Genomic DNA, 19,868 nt, shown 5'->3' with positions numbered 1-19,868 from the left:
CAATGAATATTTCGTGTATTCCTTTACAGCGTGAAGAGATGGTTTGAATATGGTAAAGGAATTTCTTTGCTTTACTTAATGGCGGGGGAGAACGCATTTCTATCACTGTGAAAAGTGAATTTTATTCAATAGCAAAATTTTTTATTTCTAAAGATAGATTTAGATACAATAGAAAGAGGGTGGATATGACAATTTGTAGATTTCTTAATATATAGTTTATTGAATATTTTTATACTTTTTGGATCATATTTTTGGAGCAAACATACAGATTGGTGTAAGAATAAAAAACCTTCTTCAGAAACCATAAAATCTAAAAGTTAGTCTTAAGCATGCTCCATGCTTACATCAAATATAAGTTCATATCACAATAAGAGCAGAGGAAACTGAGAGAAATACTCATGAGAAATGCTCAACTAGTATATTTAAGTAGATCAAGCTCTTGAGACCATACTCTTTGCTTGTTAGAGTCAAAGTTGTCACCTATCAATTAACTATTACAGTCATTGTCTTAAAGCATTGCCATGGCATACTTTAACCAAGGAAGTGCCTTTCCCTAGTCAGGCAGACAACTTTTTTTGTATGTAAATAGGCTCTATACGTAGATATTGTCTTAAATTAGGCAAAAGCTACCATGAAGCATCTAGGCAGCCACCTAACAATTCTGATTGATATAGACTATGTTAATGATATCTTTAAACGGACCAAATGGACAATAATACGCTATATGTAATTAAGGACAATTTAACGTCTAGTTAATTACTAGTTCTAAGACATTTTTATAAATTTGGAGGTTACTAGGTCTTATTAGCAGTATTATGGTTTAAACACATTCTCAGTGTACTTACAGTTTTCAGATAGTAGCATTGAACTTCTTGAACAACCTAGACGTCTCAGCTCACCATAACCAAATCTAAAAATAGAGCTATTAAAGAGCAGAACTTTATATAAAAACACAAAGTTCTACAATGCAGTCTCAACAATGCAAAGCATAATGTGATTCATCAGAGTGCAACTTATCAAATTAAATTCCCAAAATGAAAATAAAATCTCATTTATTGCAGAAAATCGCGCCAAAAATTTATTTAATTTTACATCCATTTCTACCACTTATAGCGTATATATGCTGTTCATTCATATTATTTCACATTTCTTTCTTCTTGAAAGTCAGACTGTTTTCTGTGATAAACGCTCAAGTTCCGCTCTACAGAGTGCTTCATTTCATGACAAACTCTTATGTATATATATGTAGGTAGATAGACATTATGTATAATAGATTCCAACCGAAACTGTTACAATTGATATGAATGGAATGGAGATAGAGTCGAAAAGAAATGAAAATTTTTTTAAGCCTTTAATATTTCTTATTCTTCTTCCAGTCTCTCTTCCCTCATTTCCATTCAATCTTATTTCTTTTTACTTCAGATATGTATCATCATAAACTTGTGCTTCTCATTTTAAAGAATGTCTGGTTTTCCAGATAATTTTATCATGTCATATAATGTGTTGTAAGTAAATGTAAAAAGGCATGGCGTGCCATACAACAAGCAAGGAGGGAAAAACAGCGGAACTGCGGAATATAAGCGAAAAAAAAGAAGCTTTTCCTTTTTCGATGCCTTCTCCATCAATCCATGTTGAGTAGCACAACGTGAAATACATGAAAATTTTTCGCTGGCTTTATGAATTATTACACATAAAGATTCATTTTGCGGTGCTGGAAATAAGAATTATACTGTTCGACTTTCTTATCCCCTTTGCTTTTGGGTGATGACTTAAATTTTTTGAGCTCCTTATTACATTGTCATTGTGGGTTTTAGTTTATTAGTTGCCAGAAAAGTGTTAATCGTTGATTATTCATTGAGTTTTTAAAGTCATGAACTAAAAGTATGAGAAGATTTCCAATCATGAAAATGTGAAGGCAGAGATATTCAGAAAGTTAGTCCGAATAGTACAAATCGATTAATCGATCAAAAATCTGGGTATTGACCGGCTCTAATTAAGTGTCGTCCAATTTGTAAATCTAGCATGTACCAGAACCACGTCGACATGTTGCCGAATTTTGGATCTAGTAACAAACTTGTGCTATTTTTAAAATTGAATAAGAATACCTAAGAAGCAATCAAATCCTAACAAATTGAAGAATTCTTTTCCAATTGTGTGGAGGGGGGAAAATCTCCAAATCCCCACCCTCTGAGTACGCTTCTGCTAAGAAAATGCCAGATTCATTCTCAAATCACAAATTAAGGGATAAGCAAAAAAACCACGAAACTTAACCTTCTAACATAAATTTCCTCATTTCATCAAGCTATCAAACTCAATTTAGTATACAATAAAATCTGTAATTAAATAAACAATTAACAAATTTAGCTCAAGGATAATTACCAAAAAGTAATGATCCTAAAACAGTTTTAGCTCAAATAAGATATTAATAAACGATTAGAAGCAATAACTTAATTAAAGTTCAAATATAATCTGATTTATATTTGAATAAGTTATTAATTTTCAAGAAAACTGTTTACTTTATTTACAGCCATTGGATATTTATGGTGCTAGTTAAACACGTTTATGATGAGATTATTGTGACTAAATACAAATTAATTGTGATTGTTTCAATATATTGTAATAGTGGTGGTCAACCACTTTCTAAATCCATACAAGCATATGGTTCATGACATTTCCAACAAAAAATTGATGGCGTACAATCCCTATGAACAACCCCTTTGACCAAATTAATAATAAAATCATCATTATGCGCAATTTCTCAAGATTTTCATCATTTCAACCAATTTTGCTTTTTCCCAACGAGAATTAAGTACACAAAAAATCAGAAGGAAGTGTATTTAAAGAGGGTAGAGCATAATAAAAATGCACATTTATTATTATATAGAAAATAGTATGAAGCTAAGCTTTTTTTGGGTCAATGCATAGAATCAAAATTATGATATTCTTTTCATAAATCCACTGTTGCTTCTTTTTTATTGGTAGTTGATATTTTGTGTACATGAACCTCACTTAATACGTGCTATTTTATTGAAGTTTACCCAAAGCATCATTTTTATAGTACTGACTCAAATCATGGCGGATGTTATTCTTTCTTCATACTTCCACTCAATTATATTAAAGGAAAGATGCAGAACATTTTCAACATTTGAAGTTAAGAAACATGCTTTCTTTCTTACTGGAACCATGCTTTCACTTGGAGCCTAAGCTATTACAGAAGGCTTTCCATCTGACGCCATTGCTGGCCAAACCCAAAGCTTGTAATTACTGTTCTAAGCGAGGTTGATTTTTTCCTTATAGATTTCAAGTTTTATAAGGAAAACCATAAACCTGATAGCAACAGATCTGATCTAAATTTAAATACGAATTTTTTAATAAGGAGTATATAAGTATTCCTATAATTTAAATGCCGTCCTATTGACCTTTTTAAATCTAGGGAGTATTGAGGGAGTATTTTCTGTTCTAATTTCAAAAAATATATCTCCTTCGCTTTTCAAAACTTAATTAACTCAAGTATCATAGTGATGAAAGCATGAAACGAGAAAAAAAATCTCAAAGAATACGAAGAAAGAAGCGAGCAGGTTGGGAAATTGTTTTGATTAGAATTTTCTTTTTTTTCCTTTTCTTTTAAAAAAAGAAAGATTGTTAAATTTGTTTAAATTAATAAAGTAAAGGAAGAAAGGGTTTCAATATCAAAAAGCAGTTTTAGGAATGAAAAGTAAAAGAAAATGGAAAAACGATGAAAATAGGTTAACTCATTTATTCCCTTTTTTTCCAACGTCTTGTATATATTTTTTTATAATGTAACAGCAATTTCGTTACAAAACCTCATTTTATTTTAAATTTCGTAAGAACATAAACGATATGAAATAATGGAAAGAAACTTAAATAATAAAGTCTTTTACTGTTAGGAAAATTTTGGGAAAATGAGCTAAAAATTGGCCATTTTGAAGAACTGAGACGATATGTTTTAAAACAGTGAGGGTAACCTCAATTAGTGAGGGTAACCCCAATTAGTACAAGTCGGTTAATGAATTCAAAATCCAGAAACCAAGCAAGAGTCACAGATCAATTGTAATCTATGATCTCTCATTTTGTTTCTTAACTTGTAGTTAAGAATGACAACTTGCTAGACTAACGCACTCTGAATTAAGCAGAGTTTTGTTCGACTCCGCCCAAGTATGTGGCTTGGATTGACGGATTTGTGCTATTATAGATAGTTTTTGGATACCACTGATCTGCAACAAATAAATCATCCTAGCTAATTTTGATCCCAAAATTTCAATTAAAATTAAATTTATCAACCAAAATTTCAGTTACTCTATGTCTTACAAAAGCAAATACTTTTATGCAATCTAAACTCTTTATCAACTCAATTTTTCATCACTTCTAAATATTATTTCTTTCTCATTCTCATCCTTAGGGTATACCAGTTACACAAAATGTATCATGGGGTGTCATCATTTCGACAAGATCATTAGTATTGCAACGAGTTGGGCGAAACCATTCTGGAATGTATGCATGTTCTGCTGCAAATGACCGAGGAGAGACACAGAGTTCACTGGTGTCATTAAGGGTTCACTGTAAGTATAAAATTGTGTATGTCTATGACATTAAAAATCAATTTACCTTCTCTTGTAAAAGCACTTCAATATGTGAGTGGATTAATACAATTAATGTAATGCATTTTATATCAATAAATTCAAAAGGCATTAAAGCATTTTATGTCTTTGTGAGTAGATATACAGTCAATGGAACATAGACAGCGTAGAATGGTAAAACTATTAAAGCAATGTGTTTCAATGCCATAGTCAATTTGAATGTAAATTGCCTTTGACAAAAGAGAAAGAAAAATGAGACAAAAAATTTTCTTTCTGCAATATTTTTCCACTTCATACCCATCATAAAGCACAGCACATCAGCATAAAATGTGGAACTGAAAATTCTTTTTCCACTTTGTACAATTAAATGTAATTTTTCTGCTATTTAGCAGTGTTTTGCTTAAAATTCGATCCATTTTTATTTTTTTGCTTCTTTTCTCTTGCATGCTGTTGAAAATGTGCTGACGTTAACAATGTGGCTGTGACCTTATTAACTTGTATTGTGGTTTTTGCAGATTTGAAATATTTTGACCTATGAACTTAATTGTTTGCATAAGAATAATCACAGAAACAGATTTTTTGGTACTTTGAACCATGAACCGAATTTTAAAATAGGACAATTTCTTAAGGCTATCCTAAATTTTTCCAGTGGTGATATGACACGGTACGGCATGGTACCGAACATGACATCTGGCATGGCAAAGTGGTATACTTATCCACTATTGGTGTATCATTTTACATCATTATGCCACAGATTTACCACTTTACCAATAAACCGCACCAGTGGTGTACCTATACCATACCATATGTATGCATATCGTGTCCCCACGTTAGAAATCCCCCTCAGAATTCGTGTTAAACATGGCTGAATTTCTAAAATGAAAAGTATCCCATTATTTTGGGTCAGTCCAAGAGTGTCCCAATATTTTGCCAAAATCACCCTGCAGAAATGCTGTAAAAAGAAAAAACTTATGTAACGACCTCAAAGTTATTAAAATTCTGCTCCCAAATTCAGTCAATTCAGTTGAAACTTTAAAAACGCCTTGAGAAAGTAGAAAAAATAAATATTATATTCCCGAATCCTTAAATGTTTCGGCTCATTTTAAATTGCAAAATATGAAATGAGAACTATAAAAAGAAAGGAAAAAGGAACGATAGACTTGACTATTGTTATATAAACTTTTATAGTCACTAAAAAAATTTCATATGAAATGATGATATAAAATACAAATTTAAAATGTTCTCTCTTCCTCATTCATTTCCTCTTGATTTCATTTTTGTTAACATATACAGCAAAAAAAAAAATTTGTGAATGAGTGAAGGAGAAGCAGCAAGCAAGCATAGAGTTACATGCTTTAGTTCACCAGTTAAATACAAACAATACATAAAAATGGGTAAAATGGGAACGAGTAAATTGTTTGTTAAAATTTTGTGTTGCCGCATCATATCATCAGCAAGCGGAATGAGAAAGAGAGTACAATTTTAATTTGCTGTGTACATAAGCACATAATAAGCGTAAAATTCAAGACAAATCCTCTTATAATTGGATATTCTTTTACTCTCTCTCGTTTTTTTGTTTTTCTTTTTTTTTCATTATTTTTCCATTCAATTCAACTATGTATGTAAATATGTGTTTTCATATACTATAGAATGCTAAGAAGGAGAAATTAAGTAACAAAAACCATATAATGACATCTACATATGTTCCCATACTCCTTCCATTTTTAGATCTATTCTATCCTTTTTTCTGTTGTGTCATATAAATTTCATTATTATTGAGTCTTTTTTGAAGTTGTCTATGTTCAGTTTGGTGCACTAGCTTTATTTAAAGAGAGCTTTTTCAAAGAACAGAAAGCAATTTAGCATGAAATTAGTATGTACTTATCATCAATATTATGTTGATGACAAAAAAAATTTATTGTATAGATCAGAAGTTGAATCCAGATTGAGTGTGTGAAAATTTATACTTCACAAGTGCTAGCAGAAAAAAAAAATCCATGCAAATTTTAATCGGCATTTTGCCAGTTTTTTTGAGGAATTGTAAAAGATCGGTGGCAAAATGGTTTTGTCCTTCAGCATCTTTATAATTGTTCAAACATCCTCTGCGATCATAGGTTCTAAAGGCGACAGTAGAGAATTTTCAATTGTCCTTTTTCGAATCATATGTAATGAAAACACGAATCTCACATCCTTCTTTTAAAGCCTAGAGAGAGTAATGTCACCAAAGAAGTGGTTCTGATCCATACTTTTAATTGTAGGTTTACTGAGTGCAGATCACTTTCACTCGTTAAACAATCATTAGTCGTTAATCACCCTAACGTAGCTTTCTCTTTCCGTGCAACCGAAGCAAACTCAAGTCTATTTCAAATTCTGATATGGAAATTATGATACTATGTATGGATGGTATGTACAATACTATGAAAATAATTAGAAAAATCTCAATTTATGCGATAATCTTCATTTCACTTTTCTTCAACGAGTCCGAGTTCCTAGTACACAAAAAAAACTGTATATGCACACATACAGCTCAGATTCATACAGTATATCTCCATTTTAATTGTAAACATTTCTACTAAGTTGGAAAAAAAGAGATAATATTTAAAATGTACATTTAAGTAGAATTAAATATTCGTTAGAACTGTCATTTGCATAGAGTGAGCAAGAGATAGAGAGAGATAGAAAGAGGAAAGATTATGAGAAGTAGAAGGAGATTCACAACTGTAAAAAACGCATACGAGTTTTGAATATTTCATGAAACGATGAGGAGTGGAAAGGAAAAAAATAAAATGGAAATGGATTTTTTTGTTCATTCCTCTAGAGAGACTTTTTCATGCGTTTAAAATAAAAAGCAGGAGATTTGAGATATGAAAAATTCATCTCTGTGGCAGAAATGAAATGAGAATTTATTCATTTTTCTCGAAAAAAATTTTATTCCTTCCTCTCTGATATGACAATTAATGTAATATGAATTAATGGGAAAATTAATTGCTTGATAAGTGGAATGATAATAATTTGATTGAAAGCAATTTGATGCTCGATGTTCTGCATACAAAATTATTTTTTTGTTTTTATAATGCTTTGAGGTTTTGGATTGCTTTCATTTTCAATCTCATTTGTTCTCAGTTTTTGTTTCAAATATCCCGAGTGGCACAAATGTAGTAGCCTCTGCCATGGAACTTTTATTGCTCCGCTATGCTTCTTTTATTACCACCGCCCCCGTTTGGCCAAAAATAGGATCTATATTGAGTGACACAAATGAAGAATCCTCCGCTATTTAGACCATATGGGCCAAATTTAGACGGTTTCCATTTGGCGTTAATAAAGGAAGTTTACCAAAGTCTTCTTCATTTGAGTCGCTGGGAGTCATATAAGATTGTAAATACACTCAATGTCAGAAAGAATGTCTCAATGTCATTTTGAGTTTACTCAAACTTTTCAGTTCATAAATTAATGATTTGTGTCGTCTACCTGTGGCAATCGTCTATTTTAAAAAGCTCTTTAAATATTCATGTCATTTTCCACAGTACAGTAGACGTAAACATATATTTATTTGATATTTTTTCTACCTCAATTTCATTTGAAAGAAACTCGCAATTCATGTGATAAACTATTAAATTAAACTCCTTAGAGAACAACAGGTTGTTGTCAAATAAACTCATGACATGAGGAAAAAAAATCAACAATTTACTCACAACATTCGTGACATATTTACGTTGTTTGTTATTTGATTGCTCTCCTTTATTGTAATCAAGTTTTTGAAAAAAAAAACTTTGATGATGTGGATTTTTACTGAGATTTCTTAAGAAGTTAAAGATGAATTGTCCTTTATGCTTCTATGACATCACTGAGTTTTATCAAAATTCAAGCTTACTTACATAATTCCATCGCTGATCGTACAGATCAGTTGTGATCCATGATCTCCCACTAGAGTCGCCTAAAGCTGGATCTATCGCTGGCTTTCACTTGCCAAATTTCCGTGTTCTTTGGATGTCCACGAGAAAATTCAAACAATAAGACGAAATGGCTTGGTGACGGAATAGCTTAATGCTCTAGAACCTAATAATTGCAATACTGACCCTGTAATCATGGGTTCGAGACTAGACGTGAGGGGGCATGAATAATTTTTCACTTGTCCTTTTTCTAGAAACATATGTAATGAAAACGAGACTCCACGCTTTCATTTGTACAGGCAGGAATGTCATTGTGTGTTGAAGTCTGAAGAATTCTCACTCGCTAAACAATCTTAAGACATGACACTTTTACTGAGCTTTTAAAGCTCTTAATTTATATCAAATAGAAGTCCTTTTAAAAGACCTCTATGCTACATGTACGAACCTTAAAGGCCCCGTGACGGAGTCTTTTTAATTTGTGTCATTCGGGATCAAAATCATAACTTTGGGTCATGTTACCGAATTGACACGACATCGGTCCCTTTTAATTCTCTGTTCTCATTCAATAAAATTCAACAAAAAAGAAATCACTTCCATTTACATTCAAGAATAATAAAAAAAGAAATGTAATTCATTTACTCAATTGACATTTTCCATCTTCAATTTCAATGTAATTACTTTCACATTTTTACATTTTGTCTCTGTTCGTTTCATTCATCTCATATTCATATCCTCTCTGCCGGTAAAAGTTTTGTCTCGCAATCTTATCACTTTACGTACTAATTAAATGATATTTTGCTATTTAAAAAATGTAAACTTAAGATAAATTAAAAAGAGCGATGAGCATACAGCTGAAGAAAAAGTCGACAAAGTTTGAATAACTTTTTAAATTGAAAGAGAAGAAATGAAATAAAATAAAAAAAGATTTTTTTTCACATCTTTTTGTATCCAAAATGGCAGCAAAGAAAACTTTTTAGCTGTTACTGTAATTTTAATTAAAAATGTTCTTCTCGCAGACATCGTAAATTACTTGTTAGTTACATGTAAACACTCATTAAATGTTCACTCGTTATTGTTTATGTTTTTCTCTCTATCCATCTCTCTTTCTCTCTCTCTTTTGTGCACTAATTTTTTACATCTTCAGTTTTTAGTGCAATTTACTGTACTTAAGTATAATAGAATTTTTCAAATGCATCGAAAGTCTGACAGTCTATATGTGTCGAATTTGGATCACATGAGGATCATTGCTTCTTTAATGAGTAAGATTGACAACATTCTGAATTATAAATCTTATGTTCCTACTAAAATTAGGCACTTTTTCGAATCATGTTTGAATCATTGTGAATCATGTGGAAACCAGGGTTCATACCCAGTAATATCATCAAAGAAGTGATCTCAATCCCGACTGTAAAATGTACCCTAACACACAAGCATATGCTCAATGTACATTTGACGGTTCCCTTCCACCACTCCTTAATAATTTAAATATCCTAGAAATGCATAAGAATGCTCTGCTCATGAGTTTACTTGTGTCAATGCAATACTGCTAACCAAAATATGCGCTACAAAAGCTCCATTAATAAATTATGTGTATCTTACATGAAGTTTTCCTTCCTCCTTTTTCATTTAAATACTACGAAATGAATGAAAACTCATAAAAAAAATTTAAATACACATCATACAAAAAATGGGAATGAGAAGGATAAAGAAGAAATTCAATTTTCTGTTTTATCTTTTTATGAGATAAGATGAGACATGAGAGGAAGGATAAATTTTAAATAATTTTTTTTTAATGTGATGATTCATAATATTTACATTGAAAATTTTCATCCTCATTTCACATAATTTTATATTATTATTTTTTTTTAATTTATCGTTTAGTTAAGTCACATTTGAATCGCAAGGATCATTAACAATTTTATGAGCGTTGTGACTCGATGTTTGTGAATTCATAAGTAAAAGCCACTTCGCAAAGAGCTATTGTGGCATTTAAAGTTATCTTTGTAGCATTGGATGAAACAATCACATATGTAGGTTAATAAAAAAACAAAATATATATCCTAAAGGTATAATCCATTAACATTGTCTTAGAAACAAGAATGAATAAATCATTTCCTGTTTATAATTTAATCAACATTTTGTTGTTTCATATCCCGAGCGGCACAAATGAAGATCACACAAATTAATCACTTGACGGAGCTTTTAAGGATAAGGAGCCAAAGCTCTTTTGTTGAGTATACGTTCGAATCGATATGCAGACGCCAAATGAAAGTCACATTGATGGCAATTGCAGTTTCCATTTGGTTTCGATATAGCTTCCATTTGGTTGTTAATATAAGTTCGTAGTCGACGACCCAAGTCGATTCAACTCCATAGAAAATTCAAGTCGAATTCGAGCTCTTTTGGTAATAAAAGAGTTTAGACTTCGTGACATAGCTTTCTACATTTGTATCACTCGGAATAAAATACGTATCAATTCCAAAAATTGGGAAATTTGATATATTTGACTTTGAATTGTAAACATCCATTAGATCAACATTTTGATGTAAAAATCAACATATCTATCTCACGATTGCAAACATATGAATCTAATTAAAAGATTCAAATTTCATAACACAACATGAAAATAGGATATATGATGAAAAAATTGCTGTAAAATTAAAAAAATATCTTTAAAAGCATTCCACTCCAGTTTTTAGCTAATAAACATGAAGCATTCAAGTTACAATTCATTTTATTTTCAAATGTTATTTAAAACTTAATTCATTTCAACATTCTAGAATTAAAATTAGCTTTCATTATTCATTCGCCAGTGTCTATTGTTATACACTCATATACTCGCTTGAAAGTGTACACAAAAAAGTTCCAAGTTAATGTTATTTGGGTTCAAGTGACAAGAACGCATTTTTAGTCTAAATCAATTCTGAGCAACCTTTTTTGCGGCACACCTTGGTGATAAGTCTCGGCTGAAAGCACACACTGTATATGGTTCATAGCATTACCAAACATTTTTGGATAGTGTTTTGTGGCACACAGGTTGCCCATCACTGGTCCAAATTAATTCAAACAAATTTAAATGATATTTCCAATTCAATAATCACAGAGAATCTAGCAATAAATTCTATTAAAATTGTACATGGTCATGTAACAGACGAACTGAGAATGTTAAACATTTTTAGCAGTAAACTGCTACACTAAATAGCTCCAAATGTAAACCACACAAGCACGGAGAAGACAAAAAACGAACTTTTTGTTTTCTCTTGTTTGTGAATCTCTCACATATGTATGAAATTAGTATCAAGAAGTGCTTTTATCATCATCAAAGTCAAGTTTGGATTTTTTTCAACAAGAATCTCATCCATCCTCATTCAATCTTGCATTTTTTTATCTATCTCATCCATTTTCAGATGCACCCGTATGTATATCATCGAGCGTTACAATCGTTGGTGCTTCAATCGATGAATCAGTGACGATTGCATGTAGAATTAGTGCCGATCCACCAAAAGTTTCATTCGAATGGACATTTTCAAACAGTGGCGAACGTTATGAAGTACCATCCGGTCATTATACTACAATTCAACAAAATTTCAACGCAGACACAGATCACATTTATCTTGATGCTGATGAAAACGGGACTAATGGCAATGGTACTTTAACTTTATTCTGTGATATTTTTTTAACTCATTTTTTTTTTTCATTGATTTTTATTTAATACTCTTTAAAGAACAATTCTTTTGTGTTGGGTTTAGTGACTTTGGTGCATACTTTAACTAATGGAAACAATTTGTTATCGATAGAATGAAAGCGGTGAACTGAAGAAATTTTTAAGTTTTTTGATATTTTCAAATAAGACGATTGAGTTAATGCCAGGTTCAGTCAGAGTCACACCGACCTGGGGTCAGATTTCGGATCTAGAACCGACATGTGAGTCGAAGTGCCTCGGTAGCGGAATAGTTAAGTACTTCTGTACCTAATTATAGCAACACTGATCTGATCCCGCGATCATCGATTCAAGACCCGACAGGGAAGATTTGATCAGTCCTTTCTTATCCAGCATGTCGAGGATCTTAACCGATTGACATACTTTCAGATGATATCTTTGTGACCATTATGGAAACGTATGCCGACTACTTAGTCACTAATTTTGAACAAAATTGATATATTTCACTCAAAATCACATCACTCAAAATTTAACAGCTGTCCTAAAGAACAATTCATTCTAAATAACCAGATCCACAACACCACAGTCATCTTATCAAATCATCGATTTTTTTTTTGTTACCATTTTTTCTCGCATTTTCATTATCATCATCCTCCATTCATTTTTTTCTCTCAATGTTCCTTTTATTTCACATCCTTCACTCCCTCTATTTAACTCTCATCCATAAACCATAAGCATTAATCTTCTTCAAGTGCTTAATCGTTGCAATTTATTCTTGTTTTTATTGTTTGTGCTTCTACTTCAACTTATCCTGCTATTTCACTAACAATTTCTTTTTTTTCTTACTTCTTTTTTTCGGTGGATAAAATTTTTCTAGGTCTGATAATGGAAACAGTGAACGAATTGATTTATACACCAAAAGGTGAACGAGATTATGGAACGTTGGCATGTTGGGGTACAAATTCTATTGGGAAGCAAGTTGAGCCATGTTTATTTCAAATTGTTCCTGCCGGTATGCTAATCATTTGATATTAAATTGAATTTTTAATAAAACATGGGATGATTTCTCCAGTGATGGTACGGTAAGGTACGGTATACGTACATACTGGGTTCGGTTCAGGTGCACCGGTGGTAGAGTATAGTGGTGCAGTATATTAAGGTGCACTAATGTAACAACATGGTGCACCAATTTAACAACATGGTGTACCAACGGAACAACATGGCGCACCAATGGAACAATATGGTGCACCAATGGAACAGCATGGTGAGCCCATACTGTGCCATCATACCACCGCTGCATTTGAACCCTACTAGATGTGCATCAATACAGTACCATGGTGCACCATTGGTATAATACTTTCATACAAGGTGTACCATTGAACCAAACCAGTAATACATCTTTACGGTACCATACCATCACCGGAGAAATCGGCCCTACTTCAATTGACGACTTGTGCCTAAATAAATGCAATCATTAAAGCTTAAATTTAAGGAGGGTGAAAAACAAATGAAAACAATATAAAATAATCTAAAGATACAAGAAAAAAATTACAAAAGTACTCGTTCTTATCGAGTTACTTCAGCGCATTTTTGTCCCAGCGATCAGTAATTGATTTTTAAGTCAGTTTCCTGTCTATAAAACAAGATCCAGTAGGATTCATATAACTCCTAGACTCACAAAAACAAGATCCAGTAAGAACCAGATCACTTCCAGATCTACAAAACAACATCCAGTAGGATCCAGGTCACTTCCAGATCCGAAAAACAAGATCCAGTGGGATCCATATAACTTCCAGACCCACAAAAACAAGATCCAGTAGGATCCAGGTTACTTCCAGATCTACATAACAAGATCCAGTAGGATTCAGGTCACTTCCAGAACTGCATAACAAGATCCAGTAGGATCCAGGTCACTTCCAAGCATACATAACAAGATCCAGTAGGATCCAGGTCACTTCAAGACCAACAAAACAAGATCCAGTTAATTCTAAGTCACCATACTTGGAATTTAAGAATTTCATCATTTAACGGATTTTCATAATTTAAACCACATAACGGTCAAAAAAAATTCAAACATTGTTCAGCAAACACCGATAAAACATCGAAAAACATTGAAGAACACTGTAAAACAATGAAAAAACGTGTTGTTGTTTTTGTTGTTGTTGTATATGAAAATGAAAAACTGTTAATTATAGTATTTATGCTTTGATTTGAAACTTTTAAATGCCCGGGGCGCCAATAACTTTATGGAACTGATCTTTTAAAACCATTCCGAGCTCTCTACGATGTCTAGTTTTCGAGATCTCGCGTTCCAGCCGACCGACCGACCGACCGACCGACCGAACAAAGTGTCTTATTAAGCTATCTTTTTGAAATAAATTTCAAAAATGCGCTAAAAAATTGTTAAATTTATAGCAACGATGATGATAAAGATGAGAATTGACAAAAATGCTTGACAGACTTTTGAGGCGGAAAATTTTCTAGTTAATTAAATTCACTTTGATTTTGATTAAATTACTGACTAAATTACATTATGTTTCGTTGTAAAGTTTGATATATAAATTAATTTATATACAAAAACATTTCATTTACAGTCAATCTAACTCATCTCATACCATATGAAAATATGTTGATAGTAAGATGAATAGATTGATGAATTTGACAGGTTTTTAAGGGGAAATTGAGTTTTGTTGTTAGGATTTATCGATTCTAGGAAAAATGTCTTATTATAAATATTTTAAGGAAAATTGATACATGAATAATTTTTGATGGATCATCTGGCAATGATGGATTCAACATAGCTTCATGGGTGGTACTCTGCTTGTTGAGTCAAAGAATTTCATTCAACATCATTTAATTCTTTGGTGAAAATTTTTTTAAAGTTATCGAGCTATTGATCGAGGACTTAGGCGCATATTTGCCCAGCGATCAGTATTTGATTAGCAAAAACTGTCCAATCAGTAGGATCCACAACAAAAATTATGTGAAAAATAACGGTCAAAGTTTTTTTGAAAACTAACGTTCGAAAAAAATTCAAATTGTTGTCAAGAGGAAAATTCAATTTTTCGTCGTAATTCGTCAAAAAAAAATGTTTAAAGTTTCTTTTAATTTGATTTATTTATTGATTTAATTAGTCACCTACTCGAAGGTTTGTAATAAGATGAAAATGAAAACTTGAAACATTCTGAATTTTACTTTGGAACGTCATTTTCAATTATCTTTCTCCATTAATTCCATAAAAAAGTTTTTTTTTCCAATTTTTTGCTCTCTTTACTTCTTTTCTAACGTGAATGCCATGAACATGAAAATGAAATTATAAAAGTTATAAACACACTTTTGTGCTCTTTACTGCAGAATAACTAATTTCTTGATAGGAAAAAAGGAGATGATTTTAAAGGAGAAATGTTATTTAAAAGCAGAGTGTCGTCGTCTCAAATTCGAATTTCGCCATTAGATTGTCGAAAAATTCGAACCTTTTTGAAAAGTTAGAATTCTGAACTTATTTCAAAATAAAAATTTACGTTACAAAAAAAATTTAAACACCAACGGAAATTTTAAAAAAATAACGGTCGTTTTTGAGCCTGTCACACTCTGACTTAAAGCATCTTGTAATTCAATTAGTTGTGACTTTTGATGCTGTTTAATGAAATTTGATAGGAAAAAGTTTAATGTTAAAGTTTCAACTTCAAAATTCGAAACATTTTTCAGCATTTTGTGTGAAAAAAATGTTTCGAGAATGTTTGAAGCAGTGGTAAGCAACCTGAGTGCCGGCTAAAATGTCATAAACCGTACTACATGTGCAGTTTCGGTCGTGGTTTACCACCAAATATGTGCCACGAAAAAAAAGTTGTCCACCACTGGTTTAAAGCCCAGCGAATTTCAACTCATCTCTCAAGTTATCTACAAACACTCTATTAGCGCTTCTTCCTTCCAATTCTTTACAATAAGGCAGATACTCAATAAGAAAATGATGGAATTCATCAACTTAGTTCCTCCCTTAAAGTCAATTCTCTCAATTTGAATATTTTTTTCTTCATTAAAAATCTTCGATAGAAACTTATTTTTTGCGTATGATAGATCTAGATAATTTAGACAAAGGAAAGTGGGAAAGAAATTCTGAGCAATAAAAATTGATAGCAGAGAAGAAAAGCTGTTTTCATTCTTACATAGCTCCCCCTCATACCATGAATAACAACAGCACAGGCAATGTCGTCAACTTTCAATTCATTTTGTTGGAATTTTTTTCAATTTTCTCTATCTTTTCTTCTTCTTTTTCTTTTATTTCATCTCAATCGATACATACAGCTAAACCTGCTCCGCTACGTAATTGTACTTTACGTCCTTATTCATCACCCTCATCTATATCAGCAGCAACGTCAATGTTATCAAATTCTTCTTCTTCCAATTTGCCATTTTACAGCGGCGGTAATCAAATTGTAAATGGGGGCCAACATTTAAAGGAATTAAATTACATAACAACAGAATACGTGAAAGACAGAAATCTCGTAGATGATAAGAGGAAATCATCATCAAATATCTACCATCATCAGCATCAACAACAACAGCATCATCAATTCACATCTTTAGAACGTAAGAATAATAATGGAAAAAATATGAGCTTATCAAGCACACAGCGATATAATACAGTGCAACAGCAACAGCAACAGCAGCAGTATCAGCAACAACATAGGAACAATACGAACAATATAAATTTTAGTGATAATAAAAGCAACGATCGATATAAATCAAATTTAAAAAATATAAAACGTCACACGACATCGTCATCGTTGCCATCGTCGACGTCGCATGAGTCAGGAGTGACAATGGCACTAAGAAATGAAAATAAACGTGAAGTTGGTGGTAATAGATTGTATTCGTCTTCCTTTAACGAAACAAGACACGTAAATTTTAATAAGCGAGCATCAGCAGCACAAAAAAATAATCAATATTCAACAGATTCTGTTGATACATCAATCTCATACCTTCGTTCATCATCATCGATTTCATCATCGTCAAAATATCATCATGTGCCATCAGCAATCAACTCGCACGGTAGTTATAATAACCACATTTCAAATATCAATAGCAATAACAATAATAATCCATACGCTAACACTGTTCTTACCGAGACAGTCGAACAGCCAACACTAATGGAATTAGAGTGTATTGCTGGGTAAGTGCGGTCATTGATTTTTCATGTTGATAAACTAATCAGATAAAAAAAAAAGTTATTAAGCCTCTAGTGCAGATGTAATGTACATGATCGATTAAAATATACAAATTGTCTATAAAAGTTAAATTTGTCTTGCCTAAAAATTTTACAGATTCGATGGCGGTTTACCACAATATTTCTTCCTCGAAGCCTATGACTCACGAACGAGGAAATTGCGATTAAATATAACAAGTGCTCTTAATGATGTACCATTATTTCGAATTGATTTAGCAGGTATTTCTACTTGATATTTGGTTATGGCAGTGGTAGGCAACCCTTTTTGTGTCACGGCACACCATAGTGGAAATGCATGATCGAAACCAAAAGAACATGCGGTTTATGACATCACCACTAGTGTGCCGCGACACACAGGTTGTCCACCACTGTGTTATGGTTTTAATATTCTTCATCATTCTCATCCTGCTTTTCTCTCTCTCATCCCTTATTTATTCACATTTGTCTTTCATCACCCACTCCATCCATTCGTTAAGAAAATGTATATTTATATCTCAACATACCTTGTACCGTCCTACTACGACTGATGATTATTAATTAGATGGGTCTTCGTGGAACTTCTTATCATTCGTCTTTTTCTTTTCTCTTTTTCATACTCTACGAGATTTTCAAGTATTCAAGCCTGTTTAAAGCATTATCCACTCTCAACGTCGCTTCAGCTTTTCCTTATCTCACTTGAGATGATGATGAGATATCGTATTACAGTTTAAAATTCATTTATTTTTTTTTTTTGCTTTGATGGCATTAGAACTTTATTCTTTATATTATCTCTTTAAGAAGCGACAAAAAATATAAAGAAAAGAATTCATTAGGCCTAAGTATCCTGCAATATGAATTTTAAGCTTTCTGGATGTAATTATATGGTAGAGAGATAAGAGCTAATATTCATTCTGGGCCCCAGTTTCTTCAGAAGCCTCAATGGTAGAGCTTTGGGTTTATATGCTAAAGGTTCCTGGGTTCAATCCCAGGTCATCTCTGATTTTTGAATCTCTTTATTTCATTTCGTCGTTCTGATTACGAAATTTGACTCGTGTGCAGTTTTGAGGTCTTTGGCACATAATATGTCTCCAATATTTACTTACTGGAACCATGCTCCGACTTGGAGCCTAGGTTGCTACAAAATGCCTTCAATCTGACTCTGTTACTGGCTGTATCACAAAGCTTGTACAAATTCTCAGTTTTGACATCTAACTGGCATTCCTTCATTACCGTCCTACGTCATGTTGCTCTTGGAGCACCTGGAAGCATTTTCCCTTTTGAATTCCAACCATATATCTCGAATGTTAGGTCGAAATGGATCCAGAGTGGAAAAATATACGTTGGAACTAGTCATCAACTAGACATTAACTTGCCATTAACTAGCTTTAACGTGCTATTGTCCACTCGGTGATATACTGGATATCTAGATGATTTTCTTAGCAAAATCTTGCGCGCACGAATTGAAACAGGGACATTGCAGGTTACATCCGGTATTATGATGTTTTCGTGTCCTTGAAATCTCCAGAGTTTTAAAAGTGGCTAGAATCCCACTATAAACGGTAGATGTAAAGTATGTATTACAATAGATTATTTATCGCAGTGCCTCGAGCTTATAAGGCCTGAACTCGACATGGAACAAAAACTTAAATTATATTTGCTTCAAAATTAAATTTTCTCATGATTGTTAATGAAATAGAATTTACCCAAAAATGATATAAATAAATAAATTAATTACAACAGTACGAGTAAAAAGACAAGAAATGTCTTTAAGATCAATTATATTCCTCCGAGTTGATGAGCATGCCTTTTTGTGCTGTATATTTGTGTTATGATTCAATTAAGTAATCTTCATAATTACGCAAAAATTATAATGAGAATAACGAGAAAATGAACGACTGTAAGAGACAAATGATGATGATGAGGAATAAAAAAAATGTTTAAAAATTTTTCATTTAATTTTCCATTTTGCAAGCAATTTTTGTACTAATTAACATATTTTTTTTTGTTCCTTTTGCTCTTTTTTTACTGCTTTCGTCTAACTTCTACAATTTGTATAAACGTCATTCGTTTGAATATAAAAATACAAACAAATACATGAAAATAATCACAGATCTACTGCCATCCGACTCTTATACACCCACACTGCATCTAGTCGCATATAGTGTAAATCAAAAGGGACGCTCTGAGCCAACAGTGCTTGAAGACATTGCCATTAATGAAGCGGAAAAAAGAACAGGTATGTACACAGATTCTCATCTCTATACTTAGTTCTTTTTTTACCATTCTTTTCATTCAATGGTATACTATATTTTATACAGTGTGTCGATGAGCTGAATGAATGAGATTTTTCACTTCATTTTTTTGTTTTTGTTTTCTTTCGTTCACGTCATATTAAGCCAACTCTTTTTTTTGTGAATATCTATCAATGTGTGCATTTCTCGAATGTCTGTATGCTTTGAGTAAACTTTGCTAAATGAAAAACAGTCAGTCATAGGGATTATGATAGAGTTAGT

At 32.2% G+C, this 19,868-nt stretch overlaps 1 protein-coding gene across 6 annotated transcripts in view; it reads left to right on the top strand.

Moving 5' to 3' along the window:
- side-III (sidestep III) overlaps positions 1 to 19,868 on the top strand; it is a 135,493-nt gene that overhangs the window by 81,418 nt on the left and 34,207 nt on the right. For 5 of the 6 annotated variants that reach the window (XM_070636536.1, XM_070636533.1, XM_070636532.1 and 2 more), the window contains exons 11-16: positions 4,421 to 4,580; positions 11,896 to 12,135; positions 13,027 to 13,161; positions 16,455 to 17,322; positions 17,474 to 17,595; positions 19,466 to 19,591. In XM_070636536.1, coding sequence (XP_070492637.1) covers positions 4,421 to 4,580; positions 11,896 to 12,135; positions 13,027 to 13,161; positions 16,455 to 17,322; positions 17,474 to 17,595; positions 19,466 to 19,591 — 1,651 coding nt within the window. The remainder of the gene's footprint in view (positions 1 to 4,420; positions 4,581 to 11,895; positions 12,136 to 13,026; positions 13,162 to 16,454; positions 17,323 to 17,473; positions 17,596 to 19,465; positions 19,592 to 19,868) is intronic. The other variant, XM_070636537.1, reaches the window with a different exon arrangement.

Source organism: Chironomus tepperi, unplaced genomic scaffold, assembly GCF_022539635.2.
Source record: "Chironomus tepperi strain 1889 unplaced genomic scaffold, CSIRO-AGI_Ctep_v1 contig_128, whole genome shotgun sequence".
In the NCBI taxonomy this organism is placed as follows: Eukaryota; Metazoa; Arthropoda; class Insecta; order Diptera; family Chironomidae; genus Chironomus; species Chironomus tepperi.
Note: the sequence above shows the minus strand (reverse complement) of the source record. Positions and strands in the feature narration are given on the sequence as shown.